The sequence below is a fragment of the Perissodus microlepis genome, chromosome 17 (assembly GCF_051167445.1).
Source record: "Perissodus microlepis isolate ML-2025 ecotype Zambia chromosome 17, ASM5116744v1, whole genome shotgun sequence".
Taxonomy (NCBI): domain Eukaryota; kingdom Metazoa; phylum Chordata; class Actinopteri; order Cichliformes; family Cichlidae; genus Perissodus; species Perissodus microlepis.
In genome coordinates, this window is record NC_140477.1 from 8,093,502 (window position 1) to 8,115,691 (window position 22,190).

At 38.6% G+C, this 22,190-nt stretch overlaps 2 protein-coding genes and 1 pseudogene across 4 annotated transcripts; 2 read left to right on the plus strand and 1 right to left on the minus strand.

The window, feature by feature from the left end:
* Positions 1–2,391: 2,391 nt before the first annotated feature.
* On the plus strand, positions 2,392–13,630 carry LOC146369166 (tetraspanin-8-like). 2 transcript variants are annotated; one of them, XM_084909131.1, is made up of 10 exons: positions 2,392–2,605; positions 3,412–3,522; positions 5,486–5,551; positions 5,850–5,966; positions 6,085–6,159; positions 6,243–6,326; positions 7,069–7,158; positions 7,939–8,010; positions 8,141–8,224; positions 8,646–13,630. In XM_084909131.1, exons 2-10 carry the CDS (start codon positions 3,505–3,507, stop codon positions 8,778–8,780), a joined length of 741 nt encoding a protein of 246 aa, XP_084765257.1. In that variant the 5' UTR covers positions 2,392–2,605; positions 3,412–3,504; the 3' UTR covers positions 8,781–13,630. The 2 variants fall into 2 exon arrangements, with proteins under 2 accessions (XP_084765257.1, XP_084765256.1); XM_084909130.1 differs by lacking the exon at positions 3,412–3,522 and having other exon boundaries at positions 2,393–2,605.
* On the minus strand, positions 11,317–19,713 carry LOC146369167 (uncharacterized). 2 transcript variants are annotated; one of them, XM_084909133.1, is made up of 5 exons: positions 17,082–19,713; positions 15,553–15,692; positions 15,165–15,292; positions 14,502–14,666; positions 11,317–11,419 (listed from the first exon to the last, which is right to left on the minus strand). In XM_084909133.1, the coding sequence occupies exons 1-5, from the start codon at positions 17,224–17,226 to the stop codon at positions 11,317–11,319; spliced, it is 681 nt and encodes a 226-aa protein (XP_084765259.1). In that variant the 5' UTR covers positions 17,227–19,713. The 2 variants fall into 2 exon arrangements, with proteins under 2 accessions (XP_084765259.1, XP_084765260.1); XM_084909134.1 differs by lacking the exon at positions 11,317–11,419 and having other exon boundaries at positions 13,353–14,666.
* Positions 19,104–21,965, plus strand: LOC146369168 (uncharacterized; annotated as a pseudogene).
* The last annotated feature ends 225 nt before the right edge of the window (positions 21,966–22,190 follow it).

Below are 22,190 nucleotides of genomic sequence, written 5' to 3' on the forward strand. Positions count from 1 at the left end.
TCACCCCTAAAGCGATGGACTGGTGGAAAGGTTTAACAGGACGCTGGCCCAGCAGCTAGCCATCCTTACCTCAGAACACCAACAGGACTGGGACTACCATCTTCCCCTTACCATCATGGCCTACAGGTCGGCAGTGCAAGACTCCACCCAATGTACGCCTGCCCTGCTCATGTTAGGGAGAGAGCTGAGAACCCCTGCCGAGCTGGCTTTTGGGGCGCCACCAGGCCGGGACTACGCAAGGAAGCTGCAGGACCGGCTGGATTCTGCACATTCCTATGCCCGGGAGCAGCTGGCGAAGGCAGGCCTGTGCCAAAAGAGGAATTATGACATCACCACTAAGAGGAGGCACTTCCGTGCTGGGGAGCTGGTGTGGGTCTACAGTCCAAAGAGAAAGAAAGGACGGTGCCCTAAACTGGATAGCAGCTGGGTGGGGCCCTGCAGTGTCCTGGAACAAGTGGGGGAAGTTGTTTACAGGGTGCAGTTGCCTCCAAGAGGGAGGAAAGTGGCGCTGCACAGAGACCGGATGGGCCCCTATAGAGGACAATCCCTTCCCTCCTTCCCTGAGGGATGTGTACAGAGCCCCCATGACCCTGCACAGAGGGACCCCCTGCCAGAGTTGTGTTCCCCTCCTTCAGGCTCTTCACCTCAAAGCCCCAAAGCTCTGTCTACCCCCCAGGGGCTCAGGAGTTCAAGGAGGGAACGTAGGCTACCCCCCCGCCTCAGAGACTGTGTTGTTCCCTCGGGGACGAGGAACTTATTGCTGGGGGGGCAGTGTAACGATGGTTAAATGTTATCTTACAGTGACAGATTGGCTATCTCTGCACACTGTTGTTATTTCTTTAAGATACGTGTTTGGTTGTGCTGCAGGAAAAAGGGAGTTAATGCGTGCAGGAAGAGGAGGGGGGTCCTTGTTGTTGTGTAACTGTACGGGGCTGAAGTGAGGTGTTGTACGAGAGCACTCTCCCCAGAGTTAACGGCCCATTTGCCTGTGTTACGGAATAAATGGACAAACTGAGATCAAAACGTCTGGTTCTTGAGAACGTTACAATATACATACATACATATATATATATATATATATATATATATATATATATATATATATATATATACTCTTCTGTGCAGTGAACAGGCTGTACAGTGTTTATCAGCGCATTTTCTGTGTTCACCCAATGCTGTAACTCTGCAGCTTAATGTAGCTTGACTTATCAGTCACTTACAGCTGTGGCCTCAGCACATTTTGACAGTTAGATGAACTATTTTGCATATTCTGTGATGACTTGTGCAATGAAATGTTGCAGATATGTTATTGAAAGTTAAGGTAAGTAAATAAAGTTTATTTAAAAAGCACTGTGTACAGAGAATCAGTCACAAAATGCTATACAGCAAAATAGAGGAAAATAAAGAAAATGAAGTGCTGAAATAGGGAAAAACAAAACAAAACAAAACATATTGAGGCAGAATGAAGGCATTTAACAGATTAAAAATACTACATTAACTGTCTTTTCATCACAGATAGACAATTCTGTATATGATCATTAATGCACCTAATGCTCTCTGCTTTGTAAATGTCATTAGAGAATTGAGCTGAAGCCACTGTCATTGTGTCTTCTGTGTTTTGCTGTATGTGTGAGCTACTTTGGAAAATGCATTTCCTATATTAAGAACTTGTTGCAGGAAACATGTCAGACAAAGTGAAAAAAAAAAAACAACCCACACACTCCCACTCCATTTGCGGTCATATTTCCCAAGTACATCACATATAGCTAATTTTGATGTCATGTGGGCCAGACGGGTGCATCTCCCTTTTCTGCCAGTGTAGAGAAATTCAACTACAGATTTAATCAATGAGAGATCTTAATATAACAAAAAGAAGCACAACTTCAATGGTTTTAAAATATAACTATAACTTAATTTGGTGTTGTTGAATGCCCATAGAGGGAGTCTTTATCTGTTGGAAAAGCTGTAAAACTAATTAAAATACATTTCAAAATGTATATCCTCTTTCACATTTTCCAAAACTTGACACTCCTGTTAATATGACACCCCATCCACGTATGATCGTGTGTTTTTCGTGCTCATAAATATTGATCATATTGGTAATAAATATGTTACTTAGCAGTCACCTGCGTTTAGGGATTAAAGTTAATTGCATCATATTTAAATTTTGAGGCTTCTACGTTATTAGGGGACCGAAATAAATTATGTTGCAAATTTAAACACAGATTTACAAATTAATAGTATTTTTTATTTCGTAATAAGGTTAACAAAACATTCTATTTTGCAAAAAATAAATAAGAATTTTCTTCAATGATTTCATGTTTCAGGCTTTAAATTAACAGGGTTAAGCAACTTCATGAGCTGGAGAATAAGACTCCACCCACCCACATTCTCACCATTATTTCCAGGTGGGGAGCGCAGTCTAGCGGGGAGGGACTTTAACGGGTCTCGCTTCTTTAAAAGTAGATTTATTTCTTTACGGGCACACAAACTATCACTTTTGAGGGACACATTCACTCGTGGAGCGACATCAGAAGACCCAAACATGGGAAGAGCGAATGTGTGGCTGAAACGGACTTTCATTGTCGTGATAAGTCTGGTCGCGGTGAGTATGGTTACGAGGCGCTAAAAGATTGTTTAGGTGCAGATGTTGAGACCCTCCTCGTGCTATGCGTAAAAATCTACATTATCCAGGTGCTGCAGTTAAACCCTTTTCAGTTTTACTCAATCGAGTTGCCAATGAAGGTTGTAGGAGGCCCTTTTTTAAATTTTTGTTTTATTTATTCGAAACACATTGGAATAATTAGCGAAACGGGAAAACAACAGTGTCCAGGAAACGGTAAGATTGTTAAATAACAATTAAATTAGGGGCTGTATTAAACAATAATGTGTACTATAATGCTTGTAGTCTTATGTGATGTCATCATTGGTTTTCCTTTTTTTTTAAAGTATGAAAACAAACAGTTAAAATGCGCATAATGTTTCCAAAAATCCAAAATGTGATGTCATAAATTGCTTGTTTGGTTGTTTGTTTGTTAAATGAAGAGGGAAAAAACAGAACAAAAAACAGGAGTGACAAACGTACGGTGCAAATGTGGCCCACTCTTGGCACATAGTCAGCAACATGACATTAATGACTGTAGAAAACAGACTATGTGCCAGCATCGCCATCTTGACACAACATCTGGGACCCACCAAACCTGATTGAGTGGCAGTTATACCACGTGATGCTCAGGTTTCCCCAACCTATTAACTCCCTCTTCTCCTTCTCCCACCTTATTCTTCTCATCATTCCCACAGTTGAGGGGAAGTGGATTATGCAACATGTTTTTCCCGCTAATACAGCTTGTCCCTCATGGTTTAGCTGTCACTATGTGTCTCTTCACTTGCTTTGTATTTACTGATTTACAGTGGTTTACCAACGCATGATTTAGCCCAGAGCTGTTACAAAAGAAAGACTTTGTGCAATACTTCACTAAGATTAGCACGAGTCCATAAGAGCTGATGCCAAACGTCAAAAGGGTAAGCAAATGTAAAGGGTGAACTACTTATCAGATTAACATAACAGTGTAAAGCTGGATTAACTTCTTCAGTAGTTATACTCTTCATTGTAGTCATTAGTCAACACATTCTTGAAATTCAAATGATTCTATTTAACAAATATTGTTGGGTTTAACAGATGTCAGCACTTTCTTTAAACCAAACCATAGTCCAAGAACCAAGATGGTTCAGAAGTACATCCCACCAAGTATACTTTGATTGTCTCAGATCTGCGCTTTGGGTCAATGGTTTTGCTGGAAAGTAGCATAATTATCAAGTTTCATTTCATGCCCCGAGCTCATCATGTAGATGCCAAACTCTTAGGCTTCCAGTTCTTGTAACAACATAAGTAAATTATGGATCAATACTCAAGGGGTGGATTAAGTATCTTCCTGGTATTTAGGCATTACCCCTGTTAAGTGAGAGATCTTATAAATGGATTTGTTCAAACCAGTTCTAGTTCCCAGGCTATTTTTTTTCTTGCATATTTTGGGGGAAAATACAGACGTCACAATAGTTAGGAACAGTTCTATGACCTTATTTGAAGAAATGCTAAAACCTTACTTGAAGACATGCAAGCACAAGCACAGTCATGGTAAAAACCAGGTGTACCCTCTATTAGTTGTGTGCAAAGAAAGGAGCAGCTAATTTGAAGTAATTGTTTCTTGTATGACTTTATCAGGTTCTCACTCTCCTTTAGGAGATTACTCTCTTAGTCTGCCACAGCATTTCAAATGAGTTCAGATATCGACTTTGATGGGGCATTTACAACACCTTCGTTCTTTGTTTTTGAAGTTGTTCTGTTGAATGAATGTCCTGTTTCATGACCCTGTTTTGGCCAAGTGTTAACATTCAGAGGTGTCCTCAAATTTGACTGCAGAACATTTTGAGATAAAGAAGAGTTCGTGACTGACTGACAAACTGTACAGTGCCCAGGTCCTGTCTCTACAAAATAAGCCCAAATCATCACCCCTCCATTACCGAGCTTGACAGTGGGTATGTTTGTGCTGAGTTTGCTGTAGTGTGGCATTGTGTATTATGGCCATATAGCTCCACTTTGGTCTTGTCGGTCCAAAAAGACATTGTTCCAGAAGTCTTATGGTTTGGTCAGATGCAAACGTACAAACCTAAGCTGTGCTGGCATGTTCTTGTTACAGAGAAGAGGCTTTTCTCCTGACATCCCTTCCATTTTCTAAATGTGCTGTCATGAACCTGAACATAAAACTGAACTGTGTAGCATCTGATATTTAGCTCCTGTATTTGTTTGTTGCATGGCCAGACCCTGGATTGAATTCCTTAGACGTCCACTCCTTCTCTCTGTAGAACAAATGGACTAAAATAGTTTGGAAGTGATCGTATAAGCATTACCAGACTAATGAGCAACAGCAATCACATAGCTGATGTCTTTCCACTTTGACATATTGATTCCTGTGTAAGCAGTAAGAGTGGACTTAGTTTCCCACAGAGTGCTTCTGCATTTTTTTTCTTCATTTGTGTGTAATATGTCATGTTTTGCAGTTCATCTGATACAACAATGCTTATGTCAGTGTTGTTAAGTTCACAAAAGCTTATGTACCATGTTACAGTTTGCTAACCAACATATTGAGTGTTTGAAAAAAGGGTTTTGTATAGGGGGTTTAGTAATCATTACTTCTTTTTACTACAAAAAAATATGTTTTTTGGTAGCTTATATTTTCATATTTTCATTATTATTTTGATCAGGTGTAACATAACCTATTCAAGATCATTAATGTAAAGCATAGTAAATGTTTAAATATGTAAATGCATATCATTTAATTCTAATAAGCAGAATTAATACTTTCATTTGTACACAATTTTTTTTTGGATGAGGAGAAATCATTGATGACTTTCGGTAACCTTGGCATTTCTCACTCTGCCTGTTACAGCCCTGAAAGTGTTGAATTGTCTCTTACTGTTTTTACAGATAATCAGTTTGTTGCTGCTGGGATTCAGTCTTTTTAGCCATGGACACTTACACCAACAGGAAGAGGTATAAAATGTATATTTATAGAACCTTGCATTATGACATATGAATGTGTGTGCGATTTAACAATGTCATATTGTATGTACGACAACACATATATAGCTCATGTTTCTCAGCAGCAATTTCTATATTAGTGGCAAAATAGGTAAGCAAATATTATGCAGCCGTTGTCAGACAAATGCCAGCGTGTAAGTGTTTTCTTTTCCTGTAGTATTCTTAATGACAAACAACATCTGCATGGGGCACTGAAGTCAGGTTACACCCTTGCTCACTCTCAACCTGCGTCTTTGTTTTTTCTCCACAGGCAGAACGCGAGATTGCAGTCATACATGTTATGTATGTTATTGCTGCGGTAATTATTCTCTTGACCATCTTTGGCGCAATCGGTGTCTGGAAAGAGATACGGTGGGCTCTAATAGTGGTGGGTAAAGAAAAAAAGAAGACAAGAATCTTGGTAGCTGTAATAAAATGCAATTTATAACAAAAACAAATAGATCCTTATTCCTGTATTTCTGTGTGTATGTGTTTCTGTTTGTCAGTATGCAGTTGGAATGATTCTGAGTAGTCTACTCATGTTGGTGCTTAATATTCAAGGACTGGCTTCACAATCTCAGGTATTACCAAAGTGCCTTTCCACATTAGAAGATAGAGAAATGTTTTTTAACTGTTTGTATATTACTTTGCTTTTGTTGCGCAGGTACGTCAAGATGTGAAGAAGCAGTACCTGAACCTTTTACCCCTGGTTAATGCTACTGAATTCCTTGATGATATACAGACAGAAGTAGGTAACCTTGTGTTGTGAAGTTGTGAGTGAAGATGTACATGTGTTTGTAGTGTGTGTGTGTGTGTGTGTGTGCTATTCATCTAGCTTCACAACCCATTAATGAGTAAATGAATTTAAGGTTTTTCAGATAACAAAATTTTGCAGTGTCAATTTGAGGCTTCATATTGCCAGCTTATACTGAAAATTACTTGCAGCCAGTAGTGTAAACACGGCACAAGGAAATAATAGCCGATGAGGTCATAGAGATGTTTGTGAGCAACGATAATGGATAGCCCGTGCCAGTTTTTGTAAGTATAATCTTGTAGAATTGCAGTTCCAAGTAGTTTCAGGGGTGATCAAACAAAACTAACTAAAAACAGAGCTCACATATAATATGTAAGGCTAATGGCATAACTAAACAATGCTGATACACAACTTAACTGGATGCTAGGCACATGCTCTTCTTATAATATTAGCAACTTAAAATAGCTGTTTTAATGTTTTATAGAGAACTCTAGTGAGAACAGAGAAGAAATGCAGTATTCTTGATGTTAACAAAAGAAAGATAACACTCATAAATTTCTTGTTTGTGACGGACATATTTTTCCAAAAATACAACCAGACTGTCCTGGCATGACTGATACAGTTTTCAGCAGCACAGATCAGATGCTGTTTGGTCAGACGTAACTGTTTGTAGAAGGGATTAGGAGATGGTTGTTTTGCAGTTGTCTCTTTATTTTCTTCTCTGATTCCATCTCAGTTGGAGTGTTGTGGACTGGAGAGCTACCGGGACTGGAAGTTCAACATCCCAAATTCCTGCCTATGCACCGACAAGTCCACTAATCCATGTGTAAGTGTGAAAGCTAACATGCCTACACGGTTAAAAACATTTTTCAATAAATTTTCATTTACAAAGCCCAACTTCCTCCCAAAGTAGCACCACCAGGCTCCTTTGTGCTACAGTAACACTTGGGAAAACAGTGGTTGGAGACTGTGGTACAACCAAACCATTTGCAGACGGTAAAGCAACTTTAGTGCATCAAGTCAGCGATAAAACGTCATTAAGATTTTGACTCAGTGGGGTCAAGCTGGCATTTGTGATAATATGTCAATTAACTATTATTAACTGGTGAAAATTGCAATGATGTTAACGCCATTACCGCACTAACGCGGCAAATCTCCGTTAACGAGTTACCACGGATCGCCCCGTGCGAGGGGCTGCACGAAATCAACGTGTTAGCGCGGTTAGCTCGTTAACACGTTGACGCCATGCAGCCCCACGCACGGGGCGATCCGTGGTAACTCGTTAACGGAGATTTGCCGCGTTAGTGCGGTAATGGCGTTAACATCATTTTATCGAGATTAACGCTGACAGCACTAAAATAAACGGATTGCAGAGGAGTCGTGCCCATCATGCAGTCTTATTTCGATTGTTTGCAGCATGTTGGCAGTCTGTCTGCATTAAAAATAAGACGCCAGTTATTTGCAAATCTGCTTGAAAATGACTGCAGTCAGTTAAAAAAGCATGTTTTAAAAGCTTTGACACACAAATATCATCACATTTTAAAAACTACACGTTGTCTGGGTGTGCATACACTTCATGCACAATTACAATTCCTGTGTTTTCCAGGTGGCGGCTCCTAGAAACAGCAGCCTCTTTAACAGCCAGATGGGTGACGAGCCTATTATGATTTATGAAAAGGTATTAAAGGCATTCTCATTAGAAATGATCTTTTTTTTCAAGTACAGGTACATGTGTAAACTCTATAAGCTGTTATGAACTTTGTTTCCATTTATATCGGTTTATCTCATTAATCCTTTACTTGTTTTAGGGATGCCTTCCATACTTCATCGAGATCATAATGAGTCTGATTAGGATTGTGTTGGGCGTAACACTGGGAGTCATGTTATTGTGGGTGAGTACAATCAGTCTGTGGCTCTCATGGTTATAGCTCCTTTGATGTGATCTTTACAAAGCGTGCATGGCTGTTGACAGAAATGTTACGAGAGTTTTGCTTAGGTGATCCCATTTGTACAAAGTCTTAATTTTTCCCTTAAAATTCGCCTTTCACTAATATTTTCAGTCATAGGGTTTCAAAAACTCTTTTCCATCCTGAAATCTTCCTATGCAGTTGCTAACTACAGATTTGAAAACTGAATGAAAGCGAGCAAGTATCTGTTTTCGCTGCGCTGGCAAACTTGCCTTTTTATTTTCTTTGACTATTCTGCTCTCCTCAGCCTCTTTCTAAAATTGCAGGTGGACTCAAAGCAACTCAAGAAATAATAAAAAGATGAACAGGAAGTAAAATAAACCACCTCTGTTTGATTCTGTTTTAGATATTGTCAGCAGTATTGTGTATAGCCATCTTGTGCCAGCTCGATCGGAAGAAAGACACCCCTGCAGTGGTCTACAGTGCAGAGGCAAAAGCAGGCAACTACACCACCCTCACAGAGGTTTCAGACCACCCCTGATTTCTTTGTTTCTGATTCAGCATGTTAAGCAAAGCTAAGGCAAACCTCGGAAGCAATAGGATTAATAGAAGACGTTATGATGATTGGATATATTGACTATATCATACCATGCAAGTGTATTTTGAACTTCTTTGTTAAGGGTATTTTCTATTCACTATGTAATCCCTAATGAGCTGTAAATTTGGGCTGTGCCACAAAAAACAGAACTGTGAAAGACTATGTTCCTTTTTTGATAAATATTTCTATCCAGTATAACCAAGAGGGATATGATAAGTGACAGAGTGTGTTAACTGCTTTGCGCCTTTGAGCTCTGTGTTTAGAGACTGGTGGTAATTCTGCACCAACATGGAGTGTAATCTAATACCTCTGATCTGTGATTTTTAGCACCAGCAAGCAAGAAACTAAGTAAAAATTCAGAGTTTAAAGCTAATGTGCTCAGTAAAAAAGCACTTATGAGTAGTATGGTTGAATTAAAGCTTAACTGATATTATGTAGTTTGGTAGCTTTTCATTTTTCTTCAACTCTGACTTTTTTTTTTCCATTCAAAGCTTTTTAATACTCTCATATTTGATAAGACTGGGGTTCAGTATAAGGTGCCTTTTTTTTCATTGCTCCGTATCGTTTAGATCAGCTGCTAAAGAAAAAAAAAATCCTTCAATCCAGTTTCTTCCTTAGCCTTTCTGTGGCACATCCCACATCCTTCATCCACTGCATAAATGGTAAATGGCCTGTATTTGTATAGCGCTTTACCCCAAAGCGCTAATAAATGAAAGGACAAAAGGAAAATATACAGCTTACACCTCTAACTGTGTAAACCACAGTTAATGTATTGATTCTTGTTCCCCAGGTTTGTGGGAACATTTTAGAAAAATTTGAAAGACTGTTTTTCATTGTGTAATAAAACATTTTATATTCCCTTCATATAACTTGGTTTTGTTTTGTTTTGTTTTGTAAACTTAAATTTGACATAAAATCAAGTGAAATGATGAAACCAGTAATGATTTATCAAGTTATGCAACCCTTAGGTTACAAGCCCACTTCTTAATGGCTACAGCTTTCATAAACTAACAATACTAATTACTAAATAACTAATTAAGTAAAATGATCACTCAATTTTGACCTGTTCCACAGGATTTTTTAAAAGACATTTTACAATTAGAATTCATCTAAAAATTATTGATATGATGGCACTGATTAAACTAAAAACGTCTCTACACTATTTTTTAAAAAGCCCCTCTGATGTTTCATATGTCTTTGTGTATTTGTTGCAACACATCTGTTTTATATATCTTAAGAAAACCTTTTGTATTGACGATTCCATTGTTTGTCCAAACAAACATTCAACAATTTAAAATCCACAAGCCACTGCTGCACTGTGGTGATATTTTACACACAGGCAAAAAAAAGTCCAATGTCCAAAACTTGAACGTTGCGTTTTATGGTTAATTTATTGAGTTTGGCAAGCAATAAACAAAAATCAGTTTTTACTGTTTCCTGTTGCTTCTGCTCCCGTAAAAAAATAAAATGAAAAAAAAAATAAAAAATAGTCCCACCCCAGTGCATGCTGGTCCTATACTAGTCCTAGTACTTACAGAAAATGGCCCTACAGTTCATCCTGGCTGACTTACAAAGATAAACAAATTTCAAAATATAAAAAATAAAGAATAAATGGCTCCAACACTCTGGCCCCTAATTGTGCATACAATCACAGTTACTTCAAAATTCTTAAAAAAAAGGAGCTATTCCCTCCGGTATGTCCTTAATCTTCATTGATGATGTTACTTCTTCAAGACGATGCTTCCAGTAGCAAAAGAAGTTTTGCCACTGGCCTTTCCAAAACACAGGTCTCTGTAGCATCTGCAATCAAGACAATATCTCCAGGTATAAGACATCTTTTAGTCCCTTGCTATTTTTGTCTTTCTTGCATCAGAGGTATGTCTTTAGAAAGCCATCTTTTCCAGAACAGCTTTGCCATGTACTGTACCCATTTCCACCTTTTCCTAGGATGAAGATCACATTGATCAAACACTCCTGGTGGCAAAATTGGTTTGTTTTTCAGCAGCAACAAATAATTGGGTGCGAGTGCTTCAAGATCATTGAGTCATTGCAAACTCTGGTAAAGGGTCTGTCGTTCAATATAGCTTCAGCTTCACAGAGGACTGTTTGGAGGCCTTCATCTTCCAAAGCTTGTTTTTTGAGAACTGAGACTAAAATACTCCTTATGGAATGAATGAGACGCTCCCACACATCACTTTGGTGAGATGCTGCCGGGACATTAAAGTTCCCTTTGATGCCATCCTGAATAAAAGCGTTTTGAATTTTAGCATAGTTCAGCTCAGCCAAGCTCTCTTTCAGCTCTCAATTTGCACCAACAAAATTTTTAGCATTATCAGATCTGATGGACGAAACTGGGCCTTGTCTACAGATGAACCTCCAGACAGCAGTCTTTACTGAGTGTTTATGCAATTTCCAGATGTACTGCACGACTGGTCAAACAAAGAATAAGAACCCCATACCTTTTAAAGAGACTTTGTCCTTAAAGGCCCAAAGTAGACCACTCCAACATTTGTGAACGGAGCCGTGTCTGGCAGGACTCTCTCTGCGCCATCTTTTGTTCAACAAACTTTCCTTTGTTGCACCTACACATGATACAACGAGAGATTATTTTCTTGGCAGCCGAATTTGCATTTACTATCCAGTCTTTTTGTCTTAGTTTTGACAGGATGTACGCTCTTCCTGCATGTGCCAACTTTTGACGGATATGCCGTAAAATCAATGTTAACACATTTATTCCCCTGCATCCAATGCTGGGTCGAGCTTGTAGGGAGAACTTCCCTTGGAGACTGCTTTGAGGCCATTGCTTATTAAAGCCATTTCAGTTTTACATTTCTGTTGTTGTGCATGCTGAATAACAGCTTGTTCTGCTTTGGCCAAATCTTCTTGAGTCAGATTTTCTTTCTTCAGGGTGGTCTTAAGTTTTTCCCATTCTTGTTTCCATTTCTTTCTTTTGACTTTCCAGATCATTTTCATTCAGATCTGCAGCAACAAACTCTTTCCTCTTTTGTCCCAGCAACACCAAGGTCTCTTTCAGCTTTAAAACCAGGCTACTGAGATTTGAAGTTTTGTCCAAGATGATGAAGTGATGAATCAGACAGTTTGTAGCATCTTGTGATTCCTTCACAAAAAATGCTCACTGTCAGGTCCTTTGTGACCTCTGGGTCATCTGCAGGAATTGCACTGTGATCCACATCCATTTTAGGCCATTCCTCTGACTTCTGGCCTATTTATTCATCTCCTACATTTGAGGAAATCCTCAGCTTTCATGCCTCTGGATGCGTCGTCTGCATGGTTCTCCTTAGAGGAAACATATCTCCACTTATTCACATCTGTTGCTTCTTGAACAACAGAAATTCTATTTGCAGCTAAGGTATTAAATCTTCTGGCTTCCTTGGAGATGTATTTCAGTACTCTTGTACTATCAGTTCAAAAAACAGATTTTTCAAACTTTTCCTGCAACTCTTTTTGCAGAAGTTAGTTCACTCAAACTGCAAGAACTGAAGCTGTCAATTCCAGCCTGGGATTTGTAGTTTTCTTAAAAGAAGCAACTCTAGCTTTTCCCAGTTTAAAGGCAACATTTGAGATGTTATTCTTTTCCAGTTTTAAATATGACACTATCCCATAACCATCTGGACTTGCATCAGAAAAATGATGAAGTTGTGCTTTATCTGGTCTTCCAGTGGAACTTGGTTTAAGAAGGCATTCCACTGAATCAGCTGGAGCTCCTCCACCCAATCACGCCCCCGCTTAGAGGGAGAGTGAGGAATAACTTCGTCCCACTTCAAATTTTGTCAACAAAAGTTCTTGTAGCAACAGTTTAGCTGGCATACTGAAAGGAGACAAGATTCCCAAAGGATCATGCAGTGAGCCGATCACAGACAAAATGCCCCTTCTACTTGGTGGACGATCCTGTGGAGAGTTTCTGAACTTGAACTAACACAGTGCTCTCTCAATTGGAAATTGATCCAAATCCAGACCCTTGATTTCCTTTGGGATTGAGATGTGCACTGTGTGACTGTTGCTGATCCATTTTGAAAGCTTGAATCCTCCTTTAGTGCAGATATCAGCCTCTGCAGCATGCGCACTGCCTCTTATTGTGAAGCAACAGATTTTAAACAGTCATCCACATAAATGTTCCTTCTGACCATCCGTAGTGTGGTTATTTTAAATATAAGAGAAAGAGAAAACTCTAAGAATATAATAATTATAATTAACAATAATTAATATAGCCAATACCGCCACCAAGAGATACCAGCTTTTGAAGATGGACAGCACAACCCTGTTTTAAATACAGTCAGAACAAACAGAACAAAAGGCTTCGCACCTGTGGAATTGCTCCCCACTTTCTTTTACAATCTATCAAGTGCCTGTTCATTTTTTATTCAAATAAGTTTTACATAGATGTTAGTGTTTCCTTTATGGTCATTTAATGCGTACACTACACTGTACATGTCTACATTAGAGACATTTCTGTTACCGGGCTGCTTGACAACAATTTAGACGTGGATGCAAGAGGACATGGAGCATGTTATAGTTTCCTTTTTAATATGATGGACTGAACACAGGCGGTATATGCTTTTGTCTATGCAAAGATGAATCTATTTCTATCTGTCTCTACTGTTTCAAGATTTAACTAAAGTGTGCTCAACTGTAACTATCAGGATATGTTTATTCCAGCTCTCATAGGGCAATGAAATTAAACGGACTTATGAAATGTTCTTTGATTAGGTACACAATGTGAAGTTCATCATTTTCTTACAAATAAAACTATAATGACAAACTCACATGCATAAGATGAGAGCACACTGTTGGTATTGACTCTGGTACTGCAGCAGCACTTTATCATCATTATTCTCAGCTGTCAGACCATCTACAAGACTAGATAATGTTTGACAACCGGGAAGCACTTTCTCTTCAGAGCGGGACCACAGCAGCCTTGTCCCGGGTGGACAAGGAGAAGCCTCCCATCACCCTGTAAGCAGACCGATATGGGCCAAGACCATCATCCGGGGAGCTGTCCTGGCTAATAGCCCTCCCCCAACACGGCTGCACCCAGTAAACAACAGTGGAGATACACTACTCCAAAATTAGGCAGAGGTGCACCTCTGTCCTTATGATCACATGCATTGTCTCCTACTGTCGCCACATTACACAACCTTTCAGATGCCTAGCTTCTACACATTCCTTCTCATCATGTCTGGGGCCTCCTCCATTGCTCTGCAGCTTCCCTTTAAATAGGTCCTGTGACCAGCTGATAGGCCACCTCAGGACACACCCACGCCTCAGCAGGTGATTGCTATTAGGCAATTTGTAGGAGTCCTTTAAACTAGTCCTTTATGCTTTCATTGCTCTCAGGCACCATAGTACTTTGGAACATAGTTCTGACAAATGCAGGCAGAGGTTCACCTCTGGAGCCTGAGAGCAATGAGAACATAAAACACCTGCACACAAGAAGGAGACGGGTGGTGGTTTAAAGGACTCCTTCAACAAGCTACTTGTTGAGGCAAAGGTAAGCAAGATCAAACTCCTCTGTGGAGTTTACTGAAGGACACAGATCCAGATGTACAAATAAGATTTGTGAAATGGTGACTGTGATGCATACATTTCTCTATAAGAGGCACAGCTATAATCCAAAGAATGATCAGGAAGGGGCCTTATGCAAACCTGAAATGAAAGATGAGTGAAATGTCCTGTGGTATTTTTTTAACTGGCATGATGGACAGATTTTGCAAACAGGCCAAGACTTCCTGTGGTGATGGAGGACCTCCCTCTGGCTGAACGCAGTGACTGGTGTGAGGGTCAAAGCCCAGAGCTTTGAACACTTCCGAGCTACAACATAACAGAAACCAAAAGATTTCAGGGGGTCAGCAGAATGAACAAAAAACAAGCTACACTTCACCAAAGTGTGGTTTTTGTCCTGGCAAATTAGTTCATGTCACCAAGCATGGACTTTTTAATAACTGGGCTGGATTATTTTGTAATTTGTCAATTTCTTCCTCCACAATTAGAAAGATTTGGCTGTTATTTGCATTTTTGTTTTTTGTTGTTGTTTGTTTTTTCTTTTTCTTTTTTTTTTTTTACAGCCATCATCATTATTAGAATCAACGTAATTTATTAATCCCCAGGGAAATTATGTTAGAGACTTTACTCACTTTAAGTTTTTTTCCCAGTACTACAGTGTTACAGCAAATTACAACAACTTTTGAATTGATGGCGACATAGTTATTTAACTAAATCACAGCATATGTGCTGGTAAGTAATCCTAATTTGGTATCTGTAGTATAATCACCAGTGGAATCACAACACTCCAATAACAAAAACAACCACCTTAGATGATACAAATGAGAAAACATCCTCTCAGACACAGTCCATGTTTCCTGGTGAGAGTCTTCGTTCTTGTCGTCATCACTCATGACGACATCACAGGTGGATTCTCCCTCCGTAGGAAGATTTGCCTGTTAAACAATTTGAAAAATACATTTAAAAAAAAAAATTGCTATCTAATTAGAAAATACATACTTGTCTCTGGGTAATGTTTAGCTCATTATCAGACTTTTTAAGACACCATAAAAATACATACCTTCCTGAGTACAGGCACAATATACATGACACAAAGAGACACAACAACCATAGTACATCATTAACTATTCATGTGGCTGCAAACAGTCATAACGTAAACATAAATCAATTGAATTAGGTCTTCAAATGTGCTCACTTGACATTGCAGGCTCATCAAAATGGCGTTCAGTGCAGAGATGGCTTTTGGAACCTGTGTTGATCTTATATTAAAAGCCTCCAGAAGCTCTAAGACTTCTTCAACGGCCACTGAGACAGCTCCACGGTCCACTGTTTTACCTGAGAAAACACACACACACACACACACACACACACACACACACACACACACACACACACACACACACACACACACACACACGCCCATCAGCTGATTGCACATAAATGTTAATCCTCACCTAACAAAAATGTGCTAAATTAAATGAAGCTAAATTCTCCCTGTTTTACATCACCTAACAAAAACTGAACTATTATGAAAGTGAGCTCTGTTGCAGGGCTGCTGTATTACTGTTACAGTCAGGCGTGCCTTATAAACTTGAAACTGTCCATAAACATACATATAAACAGGAAAAAGAACTGGTGTGAATTTGAAAATAGAATATGAGCACAAAGTGACAAAGGTCCTACGCCTACTGCTTACATTATAACATAATATTGACACAGCAGTGAATGCACGGATACAACGTGCCCTTGACATGTTTACAATGTATATTATGGTGACTTTAATTTCTTGAGAAAGTGTTAGGTGTTAGTGCCACCTAGTGTCTGTGCAATGAAGTCAAGTAATGACAAAATACTTCCTTTAATTGACAAACTGAAAAGAAGACAATTCTGTTGTAATGGATAGAAAGGTTTACCTGTTGCTGTTGTTTATAAGGGTGACATTTATTTATCAAGTCAACAATTTGCCCAACAGCCTGTCAGTCAGCTCTTATATCAGCTAATGGAGATTTAAGTAAGTAAGTGAAATTATATTTGTATAGAACCTTTCAAGATAAAAATCACAAAGTGCTTTAGAAAAGATAAAAGATAAAACAAAACTGAACCAAAAGCAAGTTTTAAAAAAATGAGTTTTTAGCTGTTTTATAAAAGAGACCACTGAGTCCACAGATCTCAAACTCAAAGAGGGAGAGTGTCAGGGTCTGGGGCCACAGTTACAAAAGCTCTGTCACCTTTCGTTTTCAGCTTAGTTTTATGGACAACCAGCAAGAACTGATCACATGACCCCAGGGACCTGCTGGGGATGTACGGATGTAAACGATCTCTGATGGTGATTTTGGTGCTTGTCCATGCAGAGCCCCGAATGTCAAAGTCATAATCGTAAAGTGGACTCTGAATTTAATGGGGAGCTAGTACAGCTGGATCAGCAGGTGCGTGACATGCGAGTACTTAGAAGACTTGGTCAGAGACCTTGCAGCAGCATTCTGAACAACCCCACAGATGTTCCAAGGGGGCCTTACATAAACAAGTGAACAAACAATTACAATAGTGCAAATGAGATGAAACAAATGCATGTGTAACAATTTCCAATTCAGAGCATAATACAATGGGACTCAGTTTAGCAATATTTCTCAAGTGATAAAAACAAGAGCGAACCAGAGAAACAGGAGCATAATGGAGACATTAACTGTCTTTAATTTGTTTCTGCCGTCATAAGTTTCCACTCACTGATGCTCTCTGCGTCCTGCTGCATGGACTGGCCCCACAGGCGAGGTTCCTGGCTCCTCAAGCAGTTGTAGATGTAGGAGATGGCTGGAGTTGCCAGGTGGGCCACAGAACCCGACAGGCTTCTCCTTCTTTTAAGGGGGTCCATCTCCTGAAGCCCCACCCAGGGGATGACGATCACCGGGAAGCCCAGACCTAGCAGAACATGAAGTAAACACAGAATAAGCAGGTAGTATTGATTAGAGTTAATCCATGAAAATATATTCTTTATGGAAGTGGCATTACCTTTTCTTAATTAAAATTTTCTGATCAGGTCTCTTCTAACTGTATTGATCCTGGAATGAAATAATTTTTTGGGTGCAATTGCATGATCATGAAGCCTGCTATGAAAGCTAAATCCCCCCTTACAGTCCCAGCATGTTACTTTAGGGAACGTTCAAATGTAATATGCTGTTCTATGGAGGTGGAAATACATTTTCAAGATAAAAGGCTAAATACATTGTTTGAAGATAACTTAAGCGTTTAACTCATGACTGAAAAATTACAACTCTAGCAAAATGCCTTAACAACATTAAATGTTAGAAATCATTCTACAAAACACGGTTAATATTAGTTACTTCTTTAATAGCAGATTATAGAGTAAAACACCTCCGAGTCATGTCGCTAAAATCACATCTACACAGATGTTTCAACCCCAGCAGTCTAAATATGTGACATATCAATACTCAAATGCATGCCCTGAGTTTCTGATGGCTTATTAATCTTTGCATTTATCAGCAAACTGACATGATGACAGTGGTTTAATACCATTTTAACATATTTCATGTGAAATAAATGAGTCATATGGAGACAAAACCAACAAACTTTTTTTTAACAACAAATTGAAATTCCTGAAAACTGAGAATAAAATAAAAAATCGTATTGAATCTGTATCCGACCTCACGGGATGTGAGGATTTGTGACATCCAGTACAAATAGTAACTTTAGTAACTTGATACTGCTAGGAAACACATTCATGCCGGTTAGGCGACAGATCTGGGACACATAAGCGAAACCACAATCGGGCCAGATGTGGCATGCCATCACATAAACAGTGCCATCATTGCCAGATCTGGCCCACATCTGGTTGACATACCACTTACCACTTACCACTTGCCAGTCAGCCAACAGTGTCTGGCTTCACACTAGAGCTGGGCCAGACCTGTCTGTTACGTGGGATTGTCTATAAAAACAGAATGCTGTCACCTTGGACTGAAAATATGCAGTTTGCATTTTCAGTTGTTCTTCTGGCAGTTGCAAACTTAAAAGGGATTCTTGCAAATCTGGTAAAAAAACAAAAGCAAAAACCATAAGCCCACCCCAGTGCTGTCCTATACCAGTCCCTTTACTTATAGTTAATGGCCCTGCAGTTCTTCCTGGCTGACTTACAAAGATAAATAACAAAACAAAGAATTAAGCAATTATTAACCTACAAATAAAACGTGTAAATATCCCAAAATAGGTGAACCAAGAAAATTTTTTAACAAATTTCAAAATAATAGAAATTAAAAATAAATAGCTCCAACACCTTTTATTCAGAATGTTTATGTACCAAAAATGTAAAAATATCCACTGTTAAATGTTTCAAAAACAGAATACAGATCTGTATATGCTTTATTTGTTTTTCTTTTTTCTTTTTTTTCTAACATCATTAATAATCTCACAGCTGACTAGATCTAAATTGTCAGCAGTATAAACCCAGCCCTAGTGTTAACAGGGCCATACCCCCTGTGTGTTTTATTTATGCATCTTAGAGAGCAGTTACTGTTGAGAAGAGACTTTGTATGCCTGAGGTAGAAGAACACCAGACACCAGGCCAGAGCCATTCATTAAAAGAATAAATAAATGAACAAATCTCTCGTCATCACATCATCTCTTCAATTCCACCAAACCATATTCTTACTATAGTTTTCAGATGGGGAGCTAAGAATATTGGGGGCTTCTTCTCACTCTGTGACCAGTGAACTTTCTGTTCTTTACAGCAAACGGAAGAAGCATTCGTTTGTGCCGTGAGTTCAGGAGAAGCAAAAATGGGAAAAGTGAACGTCTACTTGAAACGGAGTTACATTGTTGTGATAAGTCTGATTGCAGTAAGTTTTTGTTTTTAGACCCTTTCAGTTAATTCTATTAAGCAGAATTAATCATTGCAATTGTAACTGAATATATGCATTTTTAAAAAAATATTATAATTAGGTTAAGGTGTTTGAAGAAATTATTTGTGACTCATAAACCTTTAGGAAATGTGTTAAAGCCTTGAAATTAATGAACTGTGTGCTACGGTTTTTACAGGTGATCAGTTTGGTGGTTCTGGTATTCACTTTGTTTATGTTTTCTGACCACAAACTGAAAGAGGTAACAGGGATACTGGAGTAGTCTACAACAGCAATAGATGTTGATCATTATTATATTGCATTATGGTGTTACTACTACTTTACTACATCACACATAGCCAACAATGGCAATTTTGTAGGCCATGTTAATCAGCAGTATACATGAACTTATCTTTTCTGGTTTTGTGTTTTTTCTCCACAGGAAGGACTCAGGACAGCAGTCATGTTGTCTTTTTATTTTATAATTCTTTTAATTTTTGTCTTGACCATCTTTGGTGCCATTGGTGTCTGGAAAGAGAAGAAGTGGGCTCTAAAAGTGGTCGGCAAAGAAAAAAAACTCAAGACACTTCATATTTTGTTTAAGATACAATTTATGACAAAAACAAATAGATCTTTCTTTCTGTATTTCTGTGTGTGTGTGTGTGTGTGTGTGTGTGTGTGCGCGTGTGTGACAGTATGTAGTTGGAGTGATTTTAAAAACAAATAGATCTTTCTTTCTGTATTTCTGTGTGTGTGTGTGTGTGTGTGCGTGTGTGTGTGTGTGACAGTATGCAGTTGGAGTGATTTTAGAGAGCATCGTCTTGTTGATGGTTATCATTCTATTATTCGTAGGACTGGCTTCCCACCCTGAGGTATCACCGAGTTGACTTTAAAATGTGGAGTTTCTGTGTTTTTTTTTGTGTGTGTGTGTGTTTGTTTAGTTTAATCCAAAATGTGTTTTAGAAGATACAGTATTGTTTGTAATAATATTTTTAATATTACTTTGTTTTTGTTGTGCAGCTAGTTGAAGAGCTGAAGAAGGAATACCTGAGGCTTTTGCCGCTGACGGAAAGCAGCAAAGAGTTGCTCGACGATTTACAGACAGATGTAAGAAACCTCGTAGTTTGAGGTTGCGAGTCAGGATGTCCATGTTTTTGCAATTACACTGAAACATACCTCTGTTAATACCTGTAGCCAATTTGAGGTAATTAGGAAGTGGTTGTTTTGCAGTTTTCTCTAACTATTCTTATGTTCTCCTTTGACTTCCACCTCAGTTGGAGTGTTGTGGACTTCAGGGCTACCAGGACTGGAAGTCCAACATCCCAAAATCCTGCCTTTGCGCCAAAGAGTCCACTAATCCGTGTGTAAGTGTGAAAGCTAACATGCCTACACTGTGTTCTTCTGTAATAGAACCTGTTGATATAAGGCTGTCATTATTAGTAGTGTTTATTCATTATGGAGGACCAATTGATTTAAAAACACTTGAATGTTGAAATGTTGCTTCGAAGATGGGGACTAGTTCAGTGACCTCCTGTATCAGCTGCCAACTTCAAAACAATTTTAATGAGTCGAAACAAGGCAGAGTCGGCCTGGCATCACTTTGTGATTGAATGGCATCAAGTTGGCAATTACATGCAATCTGTTTTTGATAATATGGCAGTTAACTGGGATAAATTTGCAAATTTGCTCTCCACATACACCAAAATTATTCAGATTTTTTTTAAATTACAAATAATTTTTTAAACATTACTCTGGTCTCTGTTATCCCTGGTTGTCATTCTTTTTTTTCTTAAAATGATTATGTTTTCTAGGTGGAAACTCTTGTAGGCAGCTGGGAGGAAAATCAGACTGTTATGATTTATGAACAGGTATTAAAGACATTCTCATCAGTTTTTCCAGGAACCTTTGTAAACTCTATAAGCTGTTATGGTGTCATCTGATGCAACTGAGATGCAAATTGTTTGTTTCCTCTTTAGAAAATATGTATCGTATTAATCCTTTCCTGTTTCAGGGATGCCTTACGTACCTTGTTGAAATCCTCATGCATGGATTTAAGATTTTTTTGGGCACGTTACTGGGATTTTTATTATTGTGGGTAAGTACAGTCGCAATCTACTAATTTAGCATAAAAGACCAGAAAAATGGAGTTTAAAGAAACCAGAGGCGAGCAAGTGTCTGTTTTCTTTGGCTTTTCTGCCCTCCTCAGTCTCTTTCTAAAATTGCAAGAGGACTCAAAGCAACTCAAGAAACAACAGAAGATGAACAGGAAGTAAAATAAACAATCTTTCTTTCACTTTCCTGTAGATGTAGTCCCTCGTGTTGTGTAGAGCCATCTTGTGCCAGCTGAATCGAAACAGAGACACCTCGGTAGTGAACTAAGGTGCAGAGGCAAAAGCAGGCAACTACACCACCCTCAGAGCCTCCAGACCACTTCCGATGTCTTTGCTAGTTCTGATGCTTCCAGCAGTGATGGCCATTATTTAAGCATGCTAAATAATAAATATATTTATGATAATTGGTTATATTGAATATATCATATCCTACAACTGCATTGTGGACTGCTTTATTATGACTTTCTGAATTTCAACTCAGTTGATTGAGATTATTGATCTGGGATATCAACACGGAGTGAAAATGCACTGTTTAAAGCTAATATAACTAAACATATATCGAAAACAAACTGAATATCATGTGTGAATTGTTTTAATATTTGATGATTCGGTAGCTTTTAATTTTTTTATACTGTGTAAAATTTGGTTTGGCGATGTTTTTTGTTTTGTTTTTTTGTATTTCAAGTTTTACATTTCTACTTTGTGTTCATTTTTTAATACGATGTGTTTGTTATATACTGGTGTTTAGTATGAGGTGCCTTTTTTTCCACTGTGCTGTATCATTTAGGCCAGCTGCCAAAATCTATGACATTTAAAATGCATACAACTATCATTTACATTCCTCAACATCTGCTGCTGGGTTAACCGAGCTG